The sequence below is a fragment of the Ambystoma mexicanum genome, chromosome 1q (genome assembly GCF_040938575.1).
Source record: "Ambystoma mexicanum isolate Mex_15411 chromosome 1q, UKY_AmexF1_1, whole genome shotgun sequence".
Taxonomy (NCBI): Eukaryota; Metazoa; Chordata; class Amphibia; order Caudata; family Ambystomatidae; genus Ambystoma; species Ambystoma mexicanum.
Window position 1 is genome coordinate 1,445,586,293 of NC_090922.1, and position 24,782 is coordinate 1,445,611,074.

Here is a 24,782-nt window from a genome sequence, read left to right on the forward strand (position 1 = left end):
GTGTCATCCCAATACTGCATCGAGTGTATGAGAGACGATATGCACTCAGACAACCGTATAAAATGTACCCTCGCACTGAGAGGGTGGAAGAACGTCTGCACACACCATTGGACATCATAGAGCTATAAGAGAAATCTGTCAAGAGCAGGGTCACATCACAGAGGAAAGATACTGAGACTTACTGAAACGATATGCAAATACTCCATGAATAAGGATTTAACTGAAGTAACAAGAGAAGAACAAGTTATTCTCTTACCTGGTAACGTTCTTTCGATGGGATGGTCCGACGACGTATTCCATATCTGTGACAGTAATCACCACAAATGTGCTGCTTCGGAAAATCTTTCGGTGTCTGCATCCTGCGTCAATGTCGTCGATAAGCTGTCCTCGAGGGCCTCCGTCGAGCCAACGTCACCGGATGTTATAAGTAGGACGCACGACGCCCGTAGCCTCAGTTGTAGTTTTTCCCCCAGAACGTGTGGCACCAATCTTCTGCCAGTCTGACCACAGAAAGCCTTGCGGAAACGCAAGCTGCAATCGCTTAAGAAATTCTGTAGCGGGGGAGGCAGGCAGGGAGCGATGTGGAATACATCGTCGGACCATGCCATCGAAAGAACGTTACCAGGTAAGAGAGTAACTTGGTCTTCGAGGGGATTGGGTCCTCTGACGTATTCCATATCTATGACAGACTCCCAAAGCAGTACTAACGTAAGGAGGTGGGAAAAGAATTTAGAATACAGAAATTTAGAATGCCCAATCAAAGTGCAGAGTAAAGGACCGCCTTTCCAAAGGCCAGATCCTGCCCATGGATAGCATCTAGAAAGTAGTGTCGTACAAAAGTATGGACCGAAGCCCATGTGGCTGCTTCACAGATGTTACGAATAGGAACACCCCTCTGCAGGGCAGCAGAGGCAGCCATACCCCTAGTAGAATGGGCCCGTAAACCTACCGGAGGGTCCTTACCCGCCAAGCAGTAACATTAAAAAATTGCCAAGATAATCCATCTAGACAAAGTCTGCTTAGTAATAGCTTGTCCCAAACGCCTTCCAGCGTAACCAATAAAGAGCTGATCGTCCACTCTGACCTGCGACTTGCGTGAAATGTAGAAACTTAAAGCTCTCCTAGGATCCAACCTATGGAGCCTCTCCTCTTCCTTACCAGGATGTGGAGGAGGATAAAATGCTGGAAGAATAACCTTCTGGCTTAAATGAAATTCCGACACCACCTTCGGAAGAAAGGAAGGACGAACTCTAAGGACAACCCTGTCCTTATGAAACACAGTAAAGGGTGACTTAACTGAAAGTGCCTGCAACTCACTCACTCTGCGAGCGGAAGTGACCGGAACCAAAAATACAGTTTTAAGGGTTAACAGTCTCAAAGGACAAGAATGTAAAGGCTCAAACAGAGCACCGATAAGGAATTTTAGGACACGGTTCAAATCCCAACCAGGCACCTGGAAAGGTGACGGCGGAAACACCTTAGTGAGCCCTTTGAGAAACTAAAGGAATTTTGAAATAAGAACACTCCTCAGACGAGCAATTAAAGATGGACAGCGCCGCCAGGTTACCTTTAACGGTACCCACTTGCAAGCCCTTGTGGGCTAACGAAAGCAAAAAAGACAGAACCACAGGAATGTCACATGCAAAAGGATCCACATTCTTAACCCTGCACCAGTCGCAGAACTTTCTCCAACGGAAACGGTACAGGGACTTTGTTGCCGGCCATCTGGCCGAACGCAACACCTCCATCATGTCTTCAGGGAGGTCCCAATCCTTGTACCTCAACCTTTCAGAAGCCAAGCGTGAAGGTTGAGGGATCTGACCTCTGGCTGGAGAACCTGACCCCCATCCCGTGAGAGCAGATCGTCTCAGTAGGGAAGACAACGTGGAGGGCAGATGGACAAGTCGAGAAGGTCCGGGTACCACGTCCTCCGGGCCCATGCCAGAGCAATGAAGATCATCCGGGAACCGAATTTCCGTAACCTCCGCAGCACTTGCGGGATGACGGGGACTGGAGGAAACTCGTACAGCAGTGGGAAGGACCACTCCACTACAAACGCGTCTCCTAAGGTTCCCCTTGGAGTAAATTCCCGCAAGCAGAACCTTTCACACTTCCGGTTGACACTGGAGGCGAAGAGATCCACTTGAGGGGTCCCCCAAAGGGCGAAGATCTCCAGGAGAATCTCCTGAGCCAGCTCCCATTCGTGAGAGAACGCGCTGTGCCTGCTCAGAGCGTCTGCCGTCTCGTTTTCGACTCCGGCCAGATGAACTGCCGAGAGCGAAATTTCCTGCTGGATGGCCCAGAACCAGAGCTGCATCGCCTCCCTGCACAGAGGAAGTGACCCTGCCTCCCCCACCTTTTTGTTGAGGTAGTGCATGGCCACTGCGCAGTCGGCAGAAAAGCCTTCAGGGCAAGACAGACAGCCCTCAGCTCCAACAGATTGATATGGAGTCTGGACTCCGACGGAGACCAACGACCGCTGACTGTCAACTCGTTGGCATGAGCTCCCCATCCCGTGAGGGATGCGTCCGTCACGATCATCACCTCTGGCCAGGGTAGCCAAAACGGAGCCCCCTTCATCAGATTGCCTTCGACGGCCCACCACAGAAGGTCCTGGGCAACCGAGGGCGGCACCTGAGCGGGGTCCGACATCCTGCCGGAGGACTGTGACCACTGCATCTTGAGGGCCCATTGCAGAGATCTCATCCGCAACCTGGCCTCTGGCACCAGAAGAATGCAGGATGCCATGAGGCCGAGCAACCTCAAGAACTCGAACGCCGGGAGACTCTGGGCATGTTGAAACTTGTGCACCATCTGCTGAATGTGATGAGCCCTCACCTGGGGAGGAAAAAACTGCCCCAGGGATGTGTCAAGCATTGCTCCGATGTACTGGAGCCGCTGGGTTGGCGTCAAATGGGACTTCTTTAAGTTCAGGGAGAAGCTCCGCTTGTGAAGGGAGTGGCAGGTGACGGACAGATGCTCCAGGACTTGCTCGGGCGAGCGCGCCCTGATGAACCAATCGTCCAGGTAGGGGTAGACGTAAATCCCCCCTTTCCTGAGATACACTGCCACCACCACCATGATCTTGGTGAAGACCCTCGACGCAGAGGTCAATCTGAACGGCAGGACCCAAAACTGAAAGTGCGAGTCTCCAACCGCGAACCTCAGGTACTTCTTGTGCTTGGGATGGATCGGCTCATGAAAGTAAGCGTCCTTGAGGTCGAGAGACACCAACCAGTCCTGAAGTTGAAGGGCCTGGAGGACTTGAGAAAGAGTAACCATCTTGAACTTGTCCTTCCTGAGGAGCTTGTTGAAGCCGTGCAAGTCCATGATGGGTCTCAATCCCCCGTCTTTCTTTTGAAATAAAAAAATAGGGCGAATACCATCCCTTATTCCTCTCCACTACAGGCACCAGTTCTATGGCGCCTTTCTCCAGCAGGGACTGAATTTCCTGCGCAAGGAGCGGATCCGGACTCTTCAAAGAGAGATTCCCTGGTTGATTGTCTTGAGGCCTCTGCCGGAAAGGAAGACAGTAGCCGTGGGCTATGATCTCCAGAACCCACACATCTGAAGTAATGGCACGCCACTCTACAAGATGCTGCGCCAGCCTTCCCCCAACCGGCGAACCATGGGACATGGCCTCATGACTGAGCTGAAGCGGCTGCGGCAGTGCCTGAGGGCAAAGAGGCAACTGCCCGAGCGGCCTTGGCACCTCGAGTACCTTGTTTTCCACCTCTGGCACTCCTACGGTGGCCCCATTGACTTGCAGCTCCCCTCGATTTACTAGAGGAGTAATATCGAAAGGAACCTCCACTCCATTGCTGTCCCGTAGGACGAAAAGGCAGAGGTTGGCGAACTGCAGCGCTCAACGACTTCACTGCAGCTTTGGAGGTCTGCAACCTCTCAAGGCTCTCGTCAGCCTTGCTGCCAAAATGATGTTCACCATCAAAGGGCATGTTGAGGAGCCGGGTCTGCACATAAGGAGCAAACCCAGACTTCCGCAACCACGCAAATCTGCGTATTATGGTGCTCGCCGCCATGGACCGACTGACACAATCTGCCATGTCCAGACCCGACTGAACGGACTCACACATGGCATCCTTGCCATCCTGTACAATAGCAAGAAAACCATCCCGTTCCTCCCCTTCGGGAATATGTTCAGCCGCTAACGAAATACAGTTCCACAGAGTGTGCGTGAAACGAGACAAGGCACACACAGAGTTGGCTGCCTGTAGAGCCATACCCCCTGAAGAAAACACTTTCTTCGCCCAGCCATCAAAACGCTTGTCATCCTTATCAGGAGGATGGTAGGATACGACGCCCGCTTTGCTGGGGCCGTAGCCGCCTGCACCACCAAACTCTCTGGAGTAGGGTGCATGGTCAAGTAGCAGGGGTCGCTCCTGGCTGGGCGGTGTTTTTGCGGCAAAGACTTGCTCACTGCCGGGAGATTCTCCGGAGAAGTCCAAGCTGCAGCCACCCTTCGTTGCAAGGCCATATGGAATGGCAGCACCGGGTCAATTGGTGGAACTTGGTCGAGGATATCTGTCATGTCATCCTGCAGAAAATACACTGGTGGCGGAGACCACCCCAAGTATTCCGTGACCCTCGATATAAGGCGCCAGTACGAGAACTCGGCATGGGTGCCAGGCTCAGGCCTACAGAACTCCACCTCCGGAGAGGTGTCCAGACCACTGGCATCATGCAGCGACTGACGCAGGTCTTCAATCTGGCTATGACCAAACAAAATCTCGTCAGGCACCTCCTCAGGCACCATACCTTCCTCAGACCCCTCATCCCGCTCAGAAATATAATCCAGAGGATGGAAGGAGGGCACCCAAAAAAGGGACAAAGACATTTTTAGCCTTGGCCAGAGTCTTTCTGGGGGTTTCACCGTGCCACGGGGTACCTCCGACAAAGCAGCCTCAAAAGGCTTTGAGGGCGTCGATGGAATCTGCGTCGAGCGTGGTGCTACAACTTCAACGGCGTTGACACAGGCCTCGAGGGCAGAGCCCCGAGTGTGTCCTTTGACAGCCTGGGCGCCGATGGCGTCGATGGCTTCCTCGGAGGCAGAGCCTCGAGGGAGTCCCTCAAACGACCTTGGCGCCGATGTCTTCCTCGAAGACTTCACAGGCTCTCGCGGTCTTGAGGGCGTCGAGGACCGGGACCTGGAACGGGCATGTCTAGAGGGACCATCCTTCGCCGACTGGGACCTCCAAGGTGCCCGGTGGTCGAGACGACCTCTCGAGCCCGAAGGCGTACGAGTGGCGTCTCTAGCACGGTCACGGCCGGTGTCTTTCGACGGCGCGGACGGACCGGAGCCCTGCAACTGAAAAATCGCCATCATCTCCTTTCGGAATGAATCCCATTCCTCAGAAGTGGAATGCTTGTTGGGACAAGCAACCCGCCGACGGCGGAGTCCTCAGACGAGGACGGGGAAGGCAACCGGTGCCGGCGCTTACGTGAGTGCCTCGAAGAGGCAGAAGAATGGCGGGACCAACTCCCGGACCGAGACCCCCCGGACTAACGCTGACGATGCGGAGAGTCGCCCTTCGAATCGTCAGTCGAAAGACCACCAGATTTCGACTTTTGGGGCTTGGCCACCTTACCTACACAAAGCTTCTTACGTTCCCGCAACGCCTTCTAAAGTAAGCGACTGGCAGTCCACACAGTCATCCGTGTCGTGGTCCTCCCCGAGGCACCAGAGGCAATCATTGTGCGTGTCCGTCAGCGACATCTTGACCCGCAGTCCCGACACTTCTTAAAACCCGGCCGCGGGGTAGAAGAAGATGAAGACATGATGAAATATACTTCACAAACGAACAAGTTCGAAGAACCGAAAGAACAGAACGCAGAAGAGTCGAGGCCCGCCGAGATCGCCGAAGCGAACACGTTCGCAGAAAAAACGGAACTGAGGCCCAGGGGCGTCGTGCTTCCTACTTATAACATCCGGTGATGTCGGCTCGACAGAGGCCCTCGAGGACAACGTATCGACGTCATTGACGCAGAAAGATTTTCCGAAGCAGCACAGCTGTGGCGATTACTGTCATAGATATGGAATACATCAGAGGACCCAATCCCCTCGAAACATGTAATTGAATATGAAGAAATCATATATGCAAAGAAGATAAAGTAACCTGTTGATTAATACACGTATATACGCCGAAACACAAGGTAGATGAGACATATAGAGGCTTGTTGCAGAGGAAAACAACATGGCTAGAACGGCCATGCTGGAAAGATGGCAGTCAGGTTCATATTAAAACCATTCAAGTTACCTCAGGGACAGACCAGGGCTGCAGAATCAGGAGATTCTGGAAAAACAGCTTTGTGTGAGGAATAAAAGAGGAGTCTATTGGACTGGGATCAAGGATGCTACTTCAAGGAATAATTGCAAGGCACAAGGGGCGTCAAAAGGATAAGCCATGTAAGACATATTTCTCTTAGATTAAGCGAGGAGAAAACATCTGCAAGAGCTACCTTTTAGACAATTAAGATGCGGAAAACACATCTAAAATGGAGTGAGCAAGTCTGTAGAGGCCAACAAGGGTAATTACACCCAATTCAATTGAATCAAATAGCAGTAAATAGAAGGTCAAGATGGTGATTCAGAAGTTGAAAATAAGGGCTATTCATTAAGCCCAAACGAAGATAATAGTGGGCCTACACTCCCTTGAATGTCCCAGAGCAGAGAGCAGGCTTCGTGGAAAACTACAAAGGAGAAGCCAGATGTTGGACTATTTGGGAATGTGCGGAATAGTCCGACGTTGCTTGTGGCACCTGAGTTTTGTTTACATGTTGCTAACGAGTCGAAAGTCCAAGGTTGGGAAAGCATGCTAACCAATCAGAGCGTCTATGTAGCAACATGCTATACAATGTTGCAAAGACCCACCCACTGTCATTTCTTCCGTTATAATCAGTATTATACGTATTTAGAGGTAGTTCAAGGCGTGCCCGCTAGGTAAGGGCAAGCCAATGAAGTGATTGACACTTATATACACTATAGTTACATAGGTTCCCTTAACCAATTCCTCCCTTCAATAGGTTTTAGTTTGCCAAGTAGGATGACGCCATAGATAGACGCATGTCAAGGTATAAAACCTTTGTATAATCACATTTGGGTGTGAGTGCGTGAATTACTGCCCGATTTTTACCAGATTGCACTACTTTATTTCTATGCTGATAATAAAGTATTAGTTTTCCATATTCTTTGAGTCTGTCCGGTTAATTGGGTCCGTGATCATTATTGGTAATTCCATCTAGACCATGAGACGTTTCAAGGTGCTAGAGCCAACATTTCTGACAACAGACTGATGGCACACAAAGCTCCAACAGCCAGGATTTGGCTTTTATCATGGGCAGTGCTGATATTAATTTAAAAACATAATTGTGTGCGTCCAGTACCTTTTGGCAGATGACAACTCTAAATAAAAAAAGGTGATGGCTGGAAGGTTTAGAATCAATCTTAACCGCTGGCATTGCTCTGGGCAATCCTCCAGACCATCGTTTCTCGCCGGCCAAGCCATTATAAAAAGGGGAACTGCAAATCAGGTCTGCCCTCACTCAAAACCTTCCACCCATCACTTTTTTGGTTATAACTCTAAATACAAACCATGTCTGGACAGAACAGCGTGGTCCCTGTAAATTCACAACTAAAATGGCTCAAACTATTTGGTGTCATTTTACTGTTAACATGTTTTACAATGACCTTCCTATCGTAGCCTCCTGCGCATTTAACCTAAAACATCCCATTTTGGTTTCTTCCATGGGAAAGGTTAGCCACCTTCCAGGAAGACAGGAACTTCCAAAGTGGGAGCAGGGAGAAGTCCACTGCTTTGAAGGGCAAGCTCTGTCAGGCTAAAGTAACTCACACCTGGGTGGTAATTAGCAAAGACGCTGATGTATGTAGATAGGCGCAGAAGAAGAGTGCCTGGGGATAAATACCACCCCATCCGCTACCCAAAATTGGACTAATATATATTCCATCCACCATATTACTAAACCAGAAGTGATCCCAATCATAACGTTGAAACAGACACAGCCCGACAGGTAAACCTTTTCTTGCCTCTTTAAGGTAACATGGGTCGCAGGCAGGCTATAATCTTCAGGAGGAAACTGAGCTATGAACTTAGGGTTCCTCCCATTTCAAACAATTAGAATATGAAAAAGGTTTAGCTGGTCTATTGAGAGGGCAGAAGAGTGAGTGCAACAGGAGGATCCTCCTATATTTTAAGAGGTTTATTGAGAGGGCTGGAGCAAAGTGTGAGTGCAACTGGGGTTCCCCTGTTTTAAATTGTGGTTATGAAAAGGTGCTTGAATCCCTTCTCTGCTGGGGGTTTCCTTGAAGTCCGGCATGGATTGGATTGGTAGACTTAGAGTGCAGTCAAAATGTAATGCAGACATGATTCTCTTTGACCTCGGTACAACTCCTGCAAGGAACAGCTGTAGCACAGTCTAGTTGTTTTCAAGATCACCACCTACATTGAGCTCTCCCAAAATGAGGTCTAGGTATTCAGAATGCTTAGAAGGACACCACGCATTTAGGAGATGCGGAGAGGATCTACTGCACGTTTAAACACCTCAGGGTTGACTAGGTTTGTCACATCTGTTCTAATTGCGAAACCTTTCTATCCACTTACAGTTCTTCCCCAGCACAGATTTGTGTAGTATCCCTGTGCTTGCCTTGTGCCCTGCTCCAGAATGGAATGTATGAATGTTGGGTGCATGCGTGGGAGCTAGAATGTGGGTGAGCATGGAGCAGGGAGAAGTAGTTGGAAAGAGACAACAGCGGTAGCAGAGAGCATGTGGGCTGTAAACAAAGGTCCCAAAACAACAGAACTGAAGGTCCCACTGAAATAAATTACCTGCCAGCCTTCAGAAAAGAACCTCCACACTGAAAATGGGCCTATTAATTCAGACTGTGGGGGTTCTGCAAGTAACACAAGGAAGTGCAATGTGAAGAAGGCCCATCTGTCATAAAAGAAAGGAAGCCTTTTAATTCATGGTGGTGGAAGGAAATCAAAGGCCCCTTTCACATGAAAAGCAGGATTTGCAAATACTTACACAAAAATGGCTTTACATGTGCGTTTTCAGTTTGAAAGCAAGACGTGAGAAAATGTTCCCCTGCTAACAAAGATGTCAGAGAAAAGACTTAGTGTATGTTAAGATGCAATGTATATTATTCTTCACATGCAAAATACTGTCAACATGTGAAAAGAAAAACTTTGTACCATGGGTCACATGAAGACTTCATTTAGGCCCGAGGCAGACCCTTTTGGCTTGTTGTTGGCCAGGCTGCGCAAAAGGTTTCCCCCACTGTAAGCCTGGCTTGCATCACAGCTGTTTGCAACTGAAGTAAAGTATGGCCTGCTACGAGTTGTTGAAAGGTGACTCTGAAAGCTCATTTCTGTGCAGAGCAGATAGCCTGGCCAGTGCATGACCGGAATATAGGGAATATAGGGAGGTGGTGTGAAAACATGGGCAGCAATCAATGCGGAACTGTGAAAAGAAAACAGGAAAATAGATCGAAATTGTGTTCCTCTTCAGATAAGAGGACAGGATGCTAGATGTCTGCAGTGCGGGGGGGAGGCGATATCTGTGTTGGCTGGTGCCACCCAAGAATTTACGATCTGCAGCTTGCACTTCAAACAACAAAGACTAATACAAAAAAAACTCTGGTCACAGGCTGGGCCAGAGCGGAAAAAGGCCTAGAGACCAGAGAGCTGGAATTTGCAAAACATGAAGATGTCCTATTAATGTAAAAGAACTCTTATTTAGGCATTTTTCTCATCAACTATAAGTCTTACTGCCTTCATTTTTGTGTCATGCTTTAGATAATTTCCAGTGTTCCTGGCTGTGCTGAACATGTTCCGAATTTAAGAGTTGGCAAAATGGTGGAGGGTAACATTTGGAATGTGGGGAGTAAATTACATGTTCCTAAGTAACGTAGAAAAATGCCAATCAGCCGTGCAAGATGGTGCAGACCCGGCTGTTTTATTTGTTGTTAGCGCCCAAGACCCAGAGGTTTCACGGCACTAGAAATTACATATAAAGATTACATATACATAGCATGGTTACATGGTATGGTAGTGATAGGTTATGGGCGGAACCCAGGATCATGCATTTTTGTTGAAAAGAGCAGTTTTGATTAGTTTGTGAAAGTTCAGTTAGGAGGGTTAATCTTTGATGGAAGGTGGGAGGGCATTCCACATTGTGGTAACAATGACAGTGAAGCTTGATCCCACTGCTCTTTTTTTATGGGGAATCAGGGGGTAGTTAGTGAGGTGGAGGTTTCATTAAATTGCCCACGATTAGCTGAATCTGAAAACATATACATTATGGCAGTTACTAGTAAATCAAAATATACACATTACAATCAAAGACTCAACACATTTTACAGAATACAAAAACAGTCCCCCCTCTCCTCCTTCACAGTAGTTGTCAAAATACAATAGTAACATCCCTCCAACCATATCATCATACATTTTGACTCTGCATATAAAGGTCATCATTGGAAGTCTAGATTTACAACTCCAAGACCCTTTCCCATATTTGTTCATAAAGGTTGCTTTCCCTATTCCTGTGCATGATCACCCTCTCTATTGCAGAAATTTCTGTAAATCCCTTAACCAAGCAGAGGCAGAGGGCACAAGGTTTTTGACACAACATTTTGGCCAATCATTAACATGAAAACAAAAGGGGAATTCAAATGGGAATTGCCATATGTCTGCTTCCGATTCCTAAACCATTCCTTAGAGAGAGGCTGGATTTGGGAGTAGAGTGAAGGGTGACTGTCCAATCCTGGTTGCAGGAATTCTTGCAGGGCACCGCCCAACACTGAAATCCTGATGGTGTCATTACTGGTATATAAAGTGGATGCACTTTGGGAGAAAAGGGAGAGCTGCTGAACATGATCATCTGTCAGTCGCAAGGAAATAACAGAGGAGATTGCTGAGATTGCATTTGGGTGAAGCCGTCTACTGCTGTGGAGGCCTAATAAAATCTGACTTGACCCTATGGTGAAGAGCTGGGGACCATCCTTCAGAGTGGAATGACCAGCCCGCTTCCCTGTTGTCCCAGAGGTTCCTGATATGCAGCTGGCCTTCCTGAACTTTACACAGAGGTATTCACCGTAAGTGAACAAATAGGGGTGTGTGCACGGGTGGCAAAACTGCATAGCTTTTTAGGCTACTTAAATAGAAATATGAATTTAATTCATTCCCCTTGAAAGAACAAAGTGGTATTTTTTTTTAAGTTTGAAATTACCAAAGCTCATTCCCAGTGTGCGCTGAAAACAATAGACTGTCATTTAATTGGGTAATCCTATTGGTCCAGCTTCCCCAACAGACCTTTAGGTGTCTGAAATCCAAACTTCTCAAATCATCCCAAATCACCCTGGGGTTATTTCAAAGCAAAAATGTGAGTGAAATAATAATTGCCATATGCATTTGTAAAAATATGTAAACCCAACTGCTTGCCTTTTAAGGACGCATGAAAATCAAAATTGTATAGCACAGCATGTGTAAACTGATTGTTCATTGACTAGTTTTGGTTATTTCTAGAATTGAAATCGGGATAAAGTAAAGTACTGTGATTTGTGTTTTTCCCAATCAACTTGTGTGATTTAATTATGTAAAAAGATGTTTAATTGGGAGCCACAAAGAAGGTGGCATGTGTAGTTGGTTTGATTTCCATTATTTATCGTTCAAAGAACACAAATATATTTCCTGTACACCGGCCTGGTTCTTGGCTCATTGATTGGTAGCTCAGGGGGAGGGATCCAAAGGTATTAGATGCATCAGAAATAGGGCTGAACAAACAACTGACATTAACCTGTTTATTGTGACACCTAGATTGGGGAGGGATTGAACTCCCTATGTTGAGGGTGGCCTCTCAAACTGTTACTAGCACAGGGTTGGTGGTGCACATAGAGATACAGAAGTGTACTTAACTTCATTTGACTCGTGCTGCTCATTGAGGATTACCCTCCTTTGCTTTCCTGGTCTGTCCACCTACACCTCCCCTTCTAAGTGACCTGAAAAGGCTTGCTAGTCTCCAGCATCTTCTCGTTCTTCCTTGTCCAATCTAGCCGGGGGGGATCTGAACATTGCAGCTGAGGGGTTTTGTTTCCCAGGGGGTTTTCCTCTGAGTCACAACAGAGTCCTGTGGAAGCCATCATGCTGCCCTGTGTTCATCTATCATGAGCAGCAAGACGCATCCTGTCAGAACTGGCCCCATCTCCTCACCCCCTGTAGACAAGGCCATATCGGTAAATCAATGCATTGATAAATGCCCTATAACGACTGTGGTTACCCAGCCTTTGTATTCGGTAACCGTTAAATAGGCAGGAAACCTAATGTGCCATTTGAATGGGGTCCTTAGAACTATCCTAATTTAACTGGGCCATCATGCAGTTGCAAATCATCTCCCCTCTTCATCGTTACGCCTACCCATACATCTTTCCAGCAGTAGATGAGCAGTGCTAAAAATGTGGTTCTCCCCATGGATCACGCCCGCGTTTATATCATTATTTACATGTTCTCCCTGCATTTCAAGTGACTGTTACTGATAAATTCCTGATCCATGCGTCAATGGACGCTCTGTTTCACCTTGTCTCTCCATTATTCTATACATCCTTTTGCTACAAATTGTGGTGCCAGCCATTTTGTAACGCAGTATTTCCTACTTTATGGTACGATATCCTGTGTGGTCAATGTTTAACAGAGCCTCTGGCATTATGCAGGAGGAGGCAGCGAGTCCTAATTTAGAAACGAACACTGTGGCCAAAAACACCAGTATTCGAGTGGAGTGTAATAATAATAAACTTGTCGATATGTGACGATAAATTGTGATAATTGAAATGTATTCCTGTTTTTTTCTGCATTTTGTATAAGACTTGTGTACGGTTCTAAATTAAAAACCATTCCAAAATAAAGTGCTATTTATTTTGCGCATTTATCCAAAGTGATTTACATAGAACATTTTTATATAGAATTATCATCACCCAATTTCAGTTGGTACTCATTCTTACCAACCTCAGAAGGATGAAAAACAAACAGTCAACCCTGCCGGTATTCAAACTTGTGACCTGCAGCTCACACACAGATCGCAGCAGCGAGCACTCAACCTAATGAGCTATCTTATCAGAGTAGCAAGGTTCCTTGAGGCTTAGTATGAAGTACACTTGTTGAAGCTGTAGCGTATATTAGATCACCTTGGAGCATATCAATCCTGGCAAGTGGCACTCCACAAGTTTACCTCAATACAACAATTCGTCCAAGATGAAATAAAGGCTAGGCAAATCGAACTTGCGGATAGGGATTATAGAGTCAAGAAGAAAATTGGGAGATAGTAGGAAGAGAAAAGAGCAACACATTTGCACATATGTGCTCACGTCGCCATTTCAATGGGTCTAGAGTCTTTTACTGCCGGCATCATACTGACTTCTGAAGAAAGTGACATGTACCCTTCAACATACCAGTCTTTAGCAAACAGGAAAGGGCTCAATGGCGGGTACAGGGAGTTATATTATTATAGTCTGTTTTATGACTGTCAGTGCGCTGTCTGCTGTATGTGTGGTCCATTACCACAAGAGCTGTATGGTGGTTTTGTTGACACAAATTTAAAAGTGGTAAATTTGATCAATCTAACTATATACGGGCTGCTGTAATCATCTACGCGCCTGCAGAACTCCCAATATTCTTCAGCGTGTCACATGATACAGGTTCTTCTAGGTTGATTCATTAAATATATTTGTGAGATGTATTCTTTACGTGTCATATGGCGTCACTTCAGTCCATCCCCATTAGCCTTTCTGAGGCACACCCTGTTAGGGACCGTCTCCATAACGCCTTGGCAGGTACACTGGCTCTGCATGAGTCAAAGTGGGAAATGAGAAACTTTGCATGACCTGCAAGATTGCCCACCGCACGCTTGCGGGTGGCAACTACTTATACCTTACCATGGCAGGCGCTCCCAGGATGGCATAGGTGACCATGAGGGCATGATGAGAAAACCACAACCTGGCACAGCAATGGAATGAGCCTGCGGAGTCTGCAGAAACTTTTACGCGGTGCAGTCTTTTGAAGGGCCAGAAAGCACCAGCTCTTCGGCGTGGGCAAGCTAATCATAGCTGCAGGCCATGGTGTTGTCTCACTGCTACCATGCCGCTGTTCATTTTTTCATATCTGAGACTCAATCATGTTCAATAATTTCCTATTTAGTCACTTTTCTCCAGGAGGCAGCGATAGCACAAGCATGTCGCCCTTGGGGGAAAACATCTTCTCCCATCTTTTCTGATTTCATAACACCAAGCCATCTGCCAAATCAAGGCAGATTACAGCCGGCTAAATTCAATTTCTCCCCGCCTAGACCTGCATCAGGGCCATGAGTACAACCCGACAAAGCAAACATGACAGCGGCAGGGCTTTTTGTCACATCTCCTGTTTTTTAAATTGAAGGGGTAAACAGTCTCATGAAGTCAATGTCTGGATGTCCCCCACACTGGTTTGATCAGGTCGAGGTAAAGCACAGGCATGTCACGGTCCCGAGCGGTGTGATGGCGCTCAGGCCTAGCCCCTAATGCGTCGTAGGTGAAGATCCGATCTGATATGTCTCATACCGTTGTCAGCCTCTGTTTAGCCAGGCTTTTTAATACTTTCTGGCTCCCAATCCCTCATCCTCAGCGCAGGGTGTGGGCCTGCATACAAATTTTGTTATTAAGCACAAACCACAGTCCTTGCTTTCCCGCGCCCACCCATCCATCACCTCCCCGCGGGCTACGGGGGTGTCTCGAGCAGCAAGGAGCTAGGCCTCCCCCCGTGCAATGTTCCTACAAGTGCGGGCAATCGCCAGACACATATTTCAAGATGTGGGACCGCCGCAGGTGCTGCGCGGCGAGTGACAAATCGAATCATGGGCGAATCATTTATTTCCTAATGCGGTTTGCAGCGTGTTAGCTGGGGAATCTACATGAGAAAGATTACTTTAATAAGCCGAAAAATTACGCCGCCGTCCGGTTTGGGATGTTGGACTCTAATATGCAATTGTTTCAGATATATGTAACCCTTTTAGAAGTGGGAGGGGGTGGGGGGGTTACTTATGAAATTTGCAGCATCGTCTAGGGCCAAAGGATGCGTTTGGCTGTGCACGTTAAATTTCAGGCAAGCTAACAGAGTGAAAGCCAAATTAACAAATCCCTTTTCACAGAAGCAGGATTATTGCTGACACGACCGCATGCCAGTGTAAGAGAAAGACGGTTTGCTCTTAGGTGTTTCTCTTTCACTTTTCCCGCCAGTCTTTTTCGGTCCTTGGATAAAACCAGAAGCTGAACTTACAGTGCTCAATAGCCGCCTTCCCGCAGTGCACAGGCGCTTTACCGATTTGGTCACACAACTGTTACCAAAAGGGATGGTACGGCTTTTTCCTCCTACCTCGAAAGGAGTGCGACTCAACCCAGTGGCATCTGCAGCAGACACACAGAGCTATCATAGCACGGATACCCCCAGATGAACTGCACAGACGCGGTTCCGGTTGCTGTGTGCCTCACTAACTTGCAGCCACAATTGAATATTAGGCCACCTTTCTATTAAAAAGTGCTTTGAATACGACCCAAAAAAAAATATACAATTTGGTCCCACGGCGAGGGATGGGGAATGGGGTTGATATACAGACTAAAAAAAGTCGAAAGCGGAGCCTTTTTTCCATGTTGTACTAAAGGGGCACAATGTTTGCCGCATTTTCCCCTAGTAAGGAACCAGCAAACCTGTATCTCCAGGCTTAGTTTTCAATTTTCACGCAAAATACGAAGCAAAAATGGTTTGTGACGTTCAATGCTTAGTTAGTGGACAACTGCATTAAAGTTTAATTTTTATTTCTTTCTAAATTGAGCCTTTAGTTCGGGCTGACAAAATTATTCCATCGTTGCTATAATTAACATGGAGCATGCATTGTGGGTCGTTTGCTTAATTGTTGCCTGGAAGAAACAACCTTTTGGGGTCTGTGTGCGGTTTAATGGTCTTTTATTATTGTAAGCTATCCCCCGTCATGGAGAGAGGCATTGATTGTACCAGTCTTTAAAAAGGGGGATAGGGCAGGTCCTAGAAATTACCGCCATATCGCCCTTTTGGATTCTATTGGTAAGTTATTTGCCTCCGTACCCTTGCGAGACTTGAGAATGTGGGCTGTGAAGGTGGGGATCCTAGACCCAAGACAAACAGGGTTTGTAAGGGGAGTAGGTACGGCCCTTGATCTCTTTATAATCAACATGTTAAAAGGAAGAAAGACTAGACGCGGAATCTAACCTGTTCTTGGCATTATGGACCTTGAACAGGCTTTTGACGGGGTCATCAGGGGGTGCCTTTGGGCTAAACTCAGTGCATGTGGCTGTCCAGGGGACTTAGTGGATGCCATTGAGGCCCTATAAACGGGTACTTCTGTACGGATTAGGTTTTCTGGGAAGGGAACATGAACTCATAAAATCCTTACATTTAGGGGGCTAAAGCAGGGATGTGCCTTGGCACTATTGCTTTTTTGTCTGTATATGGCGGATCTAGCATCTTCCCAGGTAGCGGTGCAAGCTTTTTCGCCTAAAATCAATGATAGTGTGATTCCCTGGATTCTATTAGCTGATGATCTAGTTTTTCTGGATCTTACTTCAGTGCCACCTGATGGCCTTTGAAGCTTACCTAAATAAGAATGGCATGGAGATCAATGCAAAAGAAAATAAATTTTTTTAAAAAAATCTAAAGAATTCTTGCCATTGAAAAGGCGGGAAAAGTAAGAAGGGCAACTTTTGCATGGAAAGTTGGAGGCTCCACTCTAGAAAGGGTTGAATCAATAGTATACTTGGGAGTTACATTAAATCAGAATCAAAATGACTCGGCCCAATTGGCCTATATGTGGTCGAGAATGATCCCCTTAGTAAATCAGGGTAGAGTGTTTGAGCGTCGATATGGGAAATTCTCCCTCATACCTATAACAAACCTTTTATAATCAAAAGGTTGCACAGATACTCATGTATGGGGCTGAGGCGTTACTCCGCCTACCTTGTGATTTCTGGGAGAAAATGGAGGGCCACTTTTGGCTTAAGGTACTAAATCTCCCCGATAGTCTGCCTGTGTGTGTAATAAAGCTGGAATTAAGGTTACAACCATTGGAATCTATGGTGGCTTGGAAAATCGTGTCCTTATACAGGATATGTTTCCCGTCGGAGGACATGAAGCCCTTTGAGATTTTGGCTCTGGACAAAGGCCTGGTAAAGGGGCCATTAGAAAGGTGGAGGATGAAGGTGGAAGCCTTTTTGCAGGATAAGGTGGTGCAGATAAAGACTCTTCTGCACAATCCTATGGCAGTTAAGAAGAAACTTCTGATTAGTGACTGGACCTCTACGGTTGAGCAATGTAATGACATGAAATTGAGAAAATTGGTGCGGGTGGATACAGGGATGGTTAATGTCCTGGCAATGTATTTGAAAAAATTTCCCCTCGCCAAAATACCGGGACATCCTGCTTAGATGTCGCCTAAATATTTTAAAGAACAGAGAAGTACAAAGCAGAAGAAAAATGCCTGGGTTGGATACTGCAGCTTGTCAGTACTGCAGATTGTCTCTTTCGATTGAGACCCCGGAGCATTTAATAATGCATTGTGATGCCCTATCTGAGATTAGATCCTTCTTCTTAGAGGAATTTAGTCATCTGGGGAAAACCTTGACTAAAAGTGAATGGTGGTAATGGGTGCCGATAGGCGATCAGACTAGGTTGATCATTGCGGTTATGAAAATGTTGGCTACAGTTTTGTTCATACATGCGTGAAGGTCGAGGATTATAGATTATTTGGAGAATGTGGGATTTTATGCGGGAAATTTAATTTAATGAAGTGAATGTTAAAGATTTGTTTAGTTGACGTGTGTTTTTTAACTGTATGATTAACTTGTAACCAATAAAACATTTAAATAAAAAAAGTATTGTAAGCTATGTAAGGGTCTGTAAGGAACACTCTCCTGGGGGCATGTCAGCGTCTACAGGAGTGTGGGGGGGCAATTGAAGAGTATGTTTGGACAATGTGAACGTCCATTTGGAGCCCAAAGATGCCCTTTTATGGGCTGTGCAAGGGTCTGTTGGGGGAAATGTGGACATTTCCAGTGCACTATGTGAAGTCTGTTGGGCACTATATGAGTTCTGTTGAGAGACAATGTAAAGTTTGATGGGGAAAGCGTGAGGCCAATTATCATTAACGTGAGACTCTATTGGAGCTATGTGAGGGAATTTTGTGAGGTTCCTCTGGGAGAAACACAACATTTGTTGGGAGGCTATGCTGCCATTGAAATTTGCTCACGATATCAGAACACTTTCAGAAATGGCCACAGAATGGAGACACTTTTTGTGTGAAATGTCACTAGAACCTTTAACAGTAAGTTCAGTAGAAAACTAAAGGAAATTAAAACAGAACATCAGAAATTTGCATCACCCGCAGATTATATTTTTCCAAAAAGGAAAGCCAATTTTTGTGAACATTCCACATAAAATGTCCATTATGGTTATTGCAGACATTTTAAAAGATCCTGTAATCTGCATCCATTGGGTTTTCCATTAAAATTCCATGTACATTTCCAGAATAAGGCTTTCGATCAGGTGGAAAATTCTGCTTAATAGAGAACTTGCAAGAACTCTGGTGAGATTTTTATGGAAATGTTCATTGAATGGTTCCACTGAACGTTAACAAAAGTTGTAATTTCAGGGACTTTTCTTTGGGATGTGGGATTTCAACATATATTGTAGTAATTTCTGCATACATTTCATAGGTGTTTACTGCTGAAATGTCAGCTGAATTATCAGAAGAAAAGTGGCAAAATGGCCTTTGAATGTCCTGGAAATTTCCACAAAGGGCAGATTTTCTGGGAATTCCAAAAGATGTGGAAGCCTTTATATTCTTGCACAATCCAAATTCCATGTGAACAGAACATGTACATTCTACCAAGCATGAAGACTCCTTATGCTTTCAATCAAACACCTAAGTGGTGGTTAAACATTGAAATGAAAGCCATCTGTATCTTCATTTTGAGGGGTTTGTACCACAGTACTCGTACATGGTCACAGAAGTCCCTGGAGACTATGAATAGCCTGTGTGTACATGGCATCCTGGCACTTTATCCCATGTATTACCAATCTGCAATGTGTATCTTATCGACTCCAAAGAGAGTTGTAGTCTACCATATGTCTTTATACCGATGAAATGCCCGCCATACAGTGAAATACTATTGAAGTGTGACACCTATTGAACGGTTCACATACAGGTGTAATCTGATGTCTTCTATCGTTTCCTTTTCTCTGTTGGCAGCAAGAATTCCATTCTGAAGGAGGTCATGATGCCCAGCACACCCAAGGTAAGGAGAGCTTGCGCTATTACAATATAAAAAACAAATTATTATTCACACGCATACATGCTTTCGACCTACATATGCCCCTGTTGAGCGCATTTCTGGATAGTCTTCGTGGTCAGTGCAGTATCTTGTGACCCTCACTCCCAGGGTTGCTATGCTCGGCCCCCTGCCTCTCCAGAAACTGCTCCTTTCAGAACCTGAGGAACATTTTTATAGAAACAAGCCAACCACAGTCTGTTAGAAGGTACGGGCCATGCTGAATGTAGAACGTCTGGGTCTCACTTCCCATGACGGGTACAAGTTTCACTGTGGATAGGAGTGGTATAGTTGCCCCAGCCTCTTAAAGAGATCTAGTCCTATTCGGCATAGAGGCCCTCTACAATGCCTACGATGGAACTATATTCAGAACAGCTACTATTACACAAATCACGGGGTTTTTAAAAAGCCCCATTGTAGGCAGTGCAGAGAAACTCTGGCTTAGCTTTAGTGTGCCGAATTCATGACCATGCCGGATTCATGACCATGAGATATGCTTCGAGTACTTCACGTGAGTTGTTACCATTTGTCATGCTCTCTTTACCCCTAATATTAGGCGAGGGAGACCTAGAGCCAAAAAGGTATTTTTGACGGGACTCTGTAGCTCAATAAAAATAACAATAGGCTAGAAACACCTAGTCAGACTTGCTAAGAACCTGTCGTTTAACCTAATGCCTGCCCAGACATTGTGCATGCACTAGGATCGACAAACGTTTAAAATGGCTCAAAATATATTTTTAGCACTTAGCGCAAGAAATATCACAATGGTGTAACAGATGTGTAGCGCTATATATGTTAAATAATGCGATCTAGAAGTTCCGTTTTGAACGCTTACCTGTCCATTGCACAGAGCTATACTGAGGCAGCGCTCAATTGCTGAGTGGTGCCCACTCCTGCACTTCATTTTCTCCCTGCCCTGTGATGGGGATCTGTGTGTCCTTCTCCTATTCCCATGCCTTCAATAGGTTCAACATGGGGTTTGGCTCTCTGCTTCTTCGTCCTGGGGACGGGGGTAGATGAAGGTTAATACACATTATCTGCAGACACTACAGAGTTCCTGATCTTTGCAGGGGCCCTTTTCCACAATACGATATGGGGTGAGATCTTATCACGCACTGGGATGCTTTTAAGTGTCCCCTCTCTGCTCTCCCAGCTACTGCACAGTTTTTAGGTCAACCCTGCAGCACTGTCAGAGAAACAGTATGGAATCCAGCCTGGGACCTTAACCACCAAAGGCACTATTTAGCAAGGGTTTGACTCACTGCAAATTAATAAGGGTGCCGACTGGCACATGGAAAGCTTTGAACCTTTTTTGTGACCAAAGGAAAGAATTGGCCCTTCGGCAGGAGTTTTGATTCAGATGCGCATGAATGGAGTGAAAGGGTTTCAACATTCTCTGTTGGCAGAAGGAAATGAACCCCGCTTTATACCAAGGAAACCACTACAATGGTATATACTCAAACAATTAGCAAAACAAACTTTTCCCTGCCTATATTAATTTTACTAATAGCAATTCACGCACGCATTCATTTCCATAATCAATTCTAGGTATTCATTACTGGGACTGAAATTAAGGTTGGATAAGCAGGAGCTAAAAGCAGCTCCTGGCATTGGAGAACACGGAGCTAATACATAGCGTTCGCAAATCTAATTTACAGATAGGATGCAAACTTTTCATTTTGTCCATTATGACCCTTAATAATTAAAATGTTTATTTCAAATTGTCCAAAATGCATAGAGTTAAAGCCACATAGATCTGCTTGTTCGGCATCATTTAGCCTGGGGAGCCAATAGTAGCTCCTGCTGTTGGTGTCATGCTAACAATGCTCTTCTATGCTACAAGGAGCTAGATAGCTCCCAGCTCCCCTAAATTTAGCACCCTGTACTATACTCTAAAAAATGGTAGGCATTCTAAACACTTCTATTGCTCGTCATCCTTAGCTTCACAAAAACCTCACAACATGAGGCACACTATAGCTGTTTAAGTGATTCAGGATACAGTCTTCATTTCTCCAATGACACCCACTATTTACATATAAAAATGAAATCTCTGCATTAAATGTGGATGGGATTCTTACGTGTGTGCATTCTCCTCGGAATATGTGTGTGCACCTTTCAATCTATATATGTGTGTACAGATTTCAATGAACATGGGTAGTTTTCAATCTACTCCTATTCATTTACCTTCATTTTAACAAGTTTGGGCTGGAGCTGCAATAATCTCCAGTAAGACGTACATGTTAAAGCACCCTTTCACATTACACATAGGCCTGCCTTTGCATTTCAAGATAGTTAACTTACTTGTGTGATTTTCTGTGAATAGGATGAATTCTCTGTGCTATTGTGTAAACATCTAATTTATGACTAGACTCCCACCGGCCGCACATTTTATCTTGTTAGCCAAAAGTATGGTATGACGATACTATGGCCCGCCCGATTGTATGCCGGCATGAGCAAAGAATTCTATTTTAAATGGTGCTTAAATTTACAAAAACACTCTGCATTTAAGTACACCAAATGTGGCACCTTTTAAACTGCGCTCCTCAAGACAAAGGCATTGGGCTTAAAGGAAATGTAAGCTCACTTGGTACTCAGTTTACATGGGATGCACAGGGCACTACATTTAACAACATTTAACACTGCACCTTTATCTTTGTCTGATTAGCTTTCCCTTGGCTCCTATCCCTCCGTTCCCTGGCTTTACAATGGACAGTACGATGGACAATTCGGATATATATATATTGGGATTTCTCGATTTAAATGCGGCTTCTTTTTTGTAGAGTTATCTGCAAACCAGTCAGTCCGGAATTGCTCCATCAGCAATTTCTCTTTTCAGCTACCGGTCTGGAAACCAGTCCCCAGTTGTGCTGATCATCTCTCCCTTCTGTCTCTCCCTTCTCCCTTCATCTCGCTTCTGTCTCTGCTCCCCAGTCACCTGCTTCCAGTGGTATCAGGTAATATTATCCCCACCAAAACTATTGCTGTATACATGGTCGTCGGGAACGGCCAAAAGCAATATTTTTAGTGGGGATAATATCTGGAGTTTTTGGGAGCGGGGTTGTCCCCCATTGTCTTTAAAATAATTTGGGGGTTGCGGGTGTTACCCCGCAGGTTCCATGCCTCAATATCGCCGCAAAAATATGGCAAAGTTTTTAAATGGCGATAGGTTTGCGGGTATATTAACACATGGGACCCTTCCAGTGGTATCCAGAAGTATTCTTCAATATTCATCTCCAAATATTAATAATCTAGTACTATTTTGTACTCGTCAGCTCCTCCTCTCATCTTGTGACATGCAAGGAGGGGCTCTTCCCTCCAAATCCCATGACTACAAAGGTGGGAGGGAATTTCACTCCTCATGTTATTGAGAAGCATGTCATTTAATTGAAATAACCTTTGATCAAGATGTGTAGATTAATAAAAATAGAGCTCAATGCAATCTACACATCAGCGGGAAAAGAAATCTAGGTGTGAAGTGTCCTTTTATGATATGTATTCATAAAGATAATTCTTTTTCCTACTTTTTTCAATTTCTTTCTCATTATGCACCAGGTGAATGGTTTACAGGTTACTAGTTATACATTTTAGCAATACAATGCAATGTGTTTCAAGTTAATAGGAGCTTTGGCTATAAAGATGTGAATTTTGTAATGAATATATTTCGGGGTTAAATGCAACATATGTAACTTTCCTATTCCATTTATAAGTGAGAATTTGCTGCCTTTGGTCCAACTGAGGGCACTGTTGATATATCCCATGCCCATTTTATCAGTGTCCTGGATTGCATATATGTGACAGATCACTTTGTACTATTTCGATTAGCCAGCATCTGGCAATGATTATGGTCAAAAATAGTTTGAACACAACGAATCAGTGCCTTACTAGGTCTCATATTTTGTGTTGTGGTGGGGGTCTTCTGAGGGTGACTCTTAGGTCAATACAGCTACATATACCATGAAGTAGAGATAGAAATACACAGCTTTCTATCTTACAAAGTATGAACCAATACTTTTTACATATCTCATTTCAGGTTAAATAAAAATACATATTTATGTATGGGGATTTTTCGGGCAGAAAGGCGCGCAAATCTGTGTGTTTCACGCAAATAGCCTGATTCATGGGATTACTTGTGTGAAACACTCAGATTTGCGCGCCTTTCTGCCCGGAAATCCCCATACTTCATACAGGGATTTTCGGGCAGAAAGGTGCGTAAATCTGCGTTTTTCACGTAAATAATTCCATGAATCAGGCTGTCGGTGTTATTCAAAGTGAATTGAACTGCATGGCAAAATGCAATGGGTCTTCAAGTTATATATTTGGTTATGAGCCAAAAGTACATCTTCTGCCAACAATGTTAGAACCATGGCACTCTGGGGAAATCCTGGAACTGTTCATTTTATTTTTAAACCTCTAAATTGAGGTCTGCTAAAGTTCTCAACATGTCTTTCACATTGACAAGCCAGTCTCTGGATTCACTTAAAGGCCTTGGAAATGGTTGAAGTATGTCTCTCGTGTGCACACACAGTTATTTGCACCCCACATTTGACAGAGGCACTCTTCTTCATGTCAGCACAATCCAATAGGAGGCATAATTCTGTGAATGGCCCCTTTTCTCGCAGTTTCAGTAGGACTTTTCTGTTGTCAGTTCAGTTTAAGTGAATGGCACTCGGTTCCACCTCTCCCCACAGTTGGAAGTAGGAGCATTTTCCCTTAGGAGCAGCGAGATTGAGATTATAGTTTTCACCCAGTGGTCCAGGGAAGGGGCCAACATTTTCACACTGGATCTATTAAGGTAACTATTGCAGAGCAGGGACATCATACCACCCACAATTCTAAATGCTTGCAAGTGATGAATGAACCCCATGCCCTATTGATTATTCCCTTTGTAGAGTCAATGGATGGCACAAATCGGAAGTCCTGTCACTGTTGGATGCTCAATATGCCTTTATAAGACAACATTGCCTGGTTGGCAGAGCTGGTGCATGTGACATTTTGCTGCCTCCTTTCCTGAAAATGAGTCACATTACTGCTCTTTGTGCCACTTTGGCGCCTCCATCTGACAGCAGCATTGTTGCTATGACCTAGAACTGGTGCGGTCAACCACTAGTCTCCTCACCGTCTATGGAATGCAAGACTCTGCTTCCACCTTTATCTGCCTGCCTCTCTTCTCCTCGCTGTCTCAACAATATAAATCTACTCTTCTCCCCCATCTCATTGTTGCCTCAACGCCAACTGTTTCACTCTGCAAAATCGATCCCTCTTCATAATCCTTATACTTATCTTTAAATCAGTTTATGGCCTTGCTCTCCTCACCCTTGTTTGGTTACCTCGGTCTCCTGCTAAGTCCCTCCTCACACCCTCTGCTGTCAAG

At 45.3% G+C, this 24,782-nt stretch overlaps 1 protein-coding gene across 7 annotated transcripts in view; it reads left to right on the top strand.

Annotated features, from left to right (window-relative positions):
* RNF220 (ring finger protein 220) overlaps positions 1-24,782 on the top strand; it is an 856,068-nt gene that overhangs the window by 532,988 nt on the left and 298,298 nt on the right. For all 7 annotated transcript variants that reach the window (XM_069642322.1, XM_069642324.1, XM_069642323.1 and 4 more), the window contains one exon: positions 19,333-19,378. In XM_069642322.1, the coding sequence (XP_069498423.1) occupies positions 19,333-19,378 (46 nt within the window). The remainder of the gene's footprint in view (positions 1-19,332; positions 19,379-24,782) is intronic.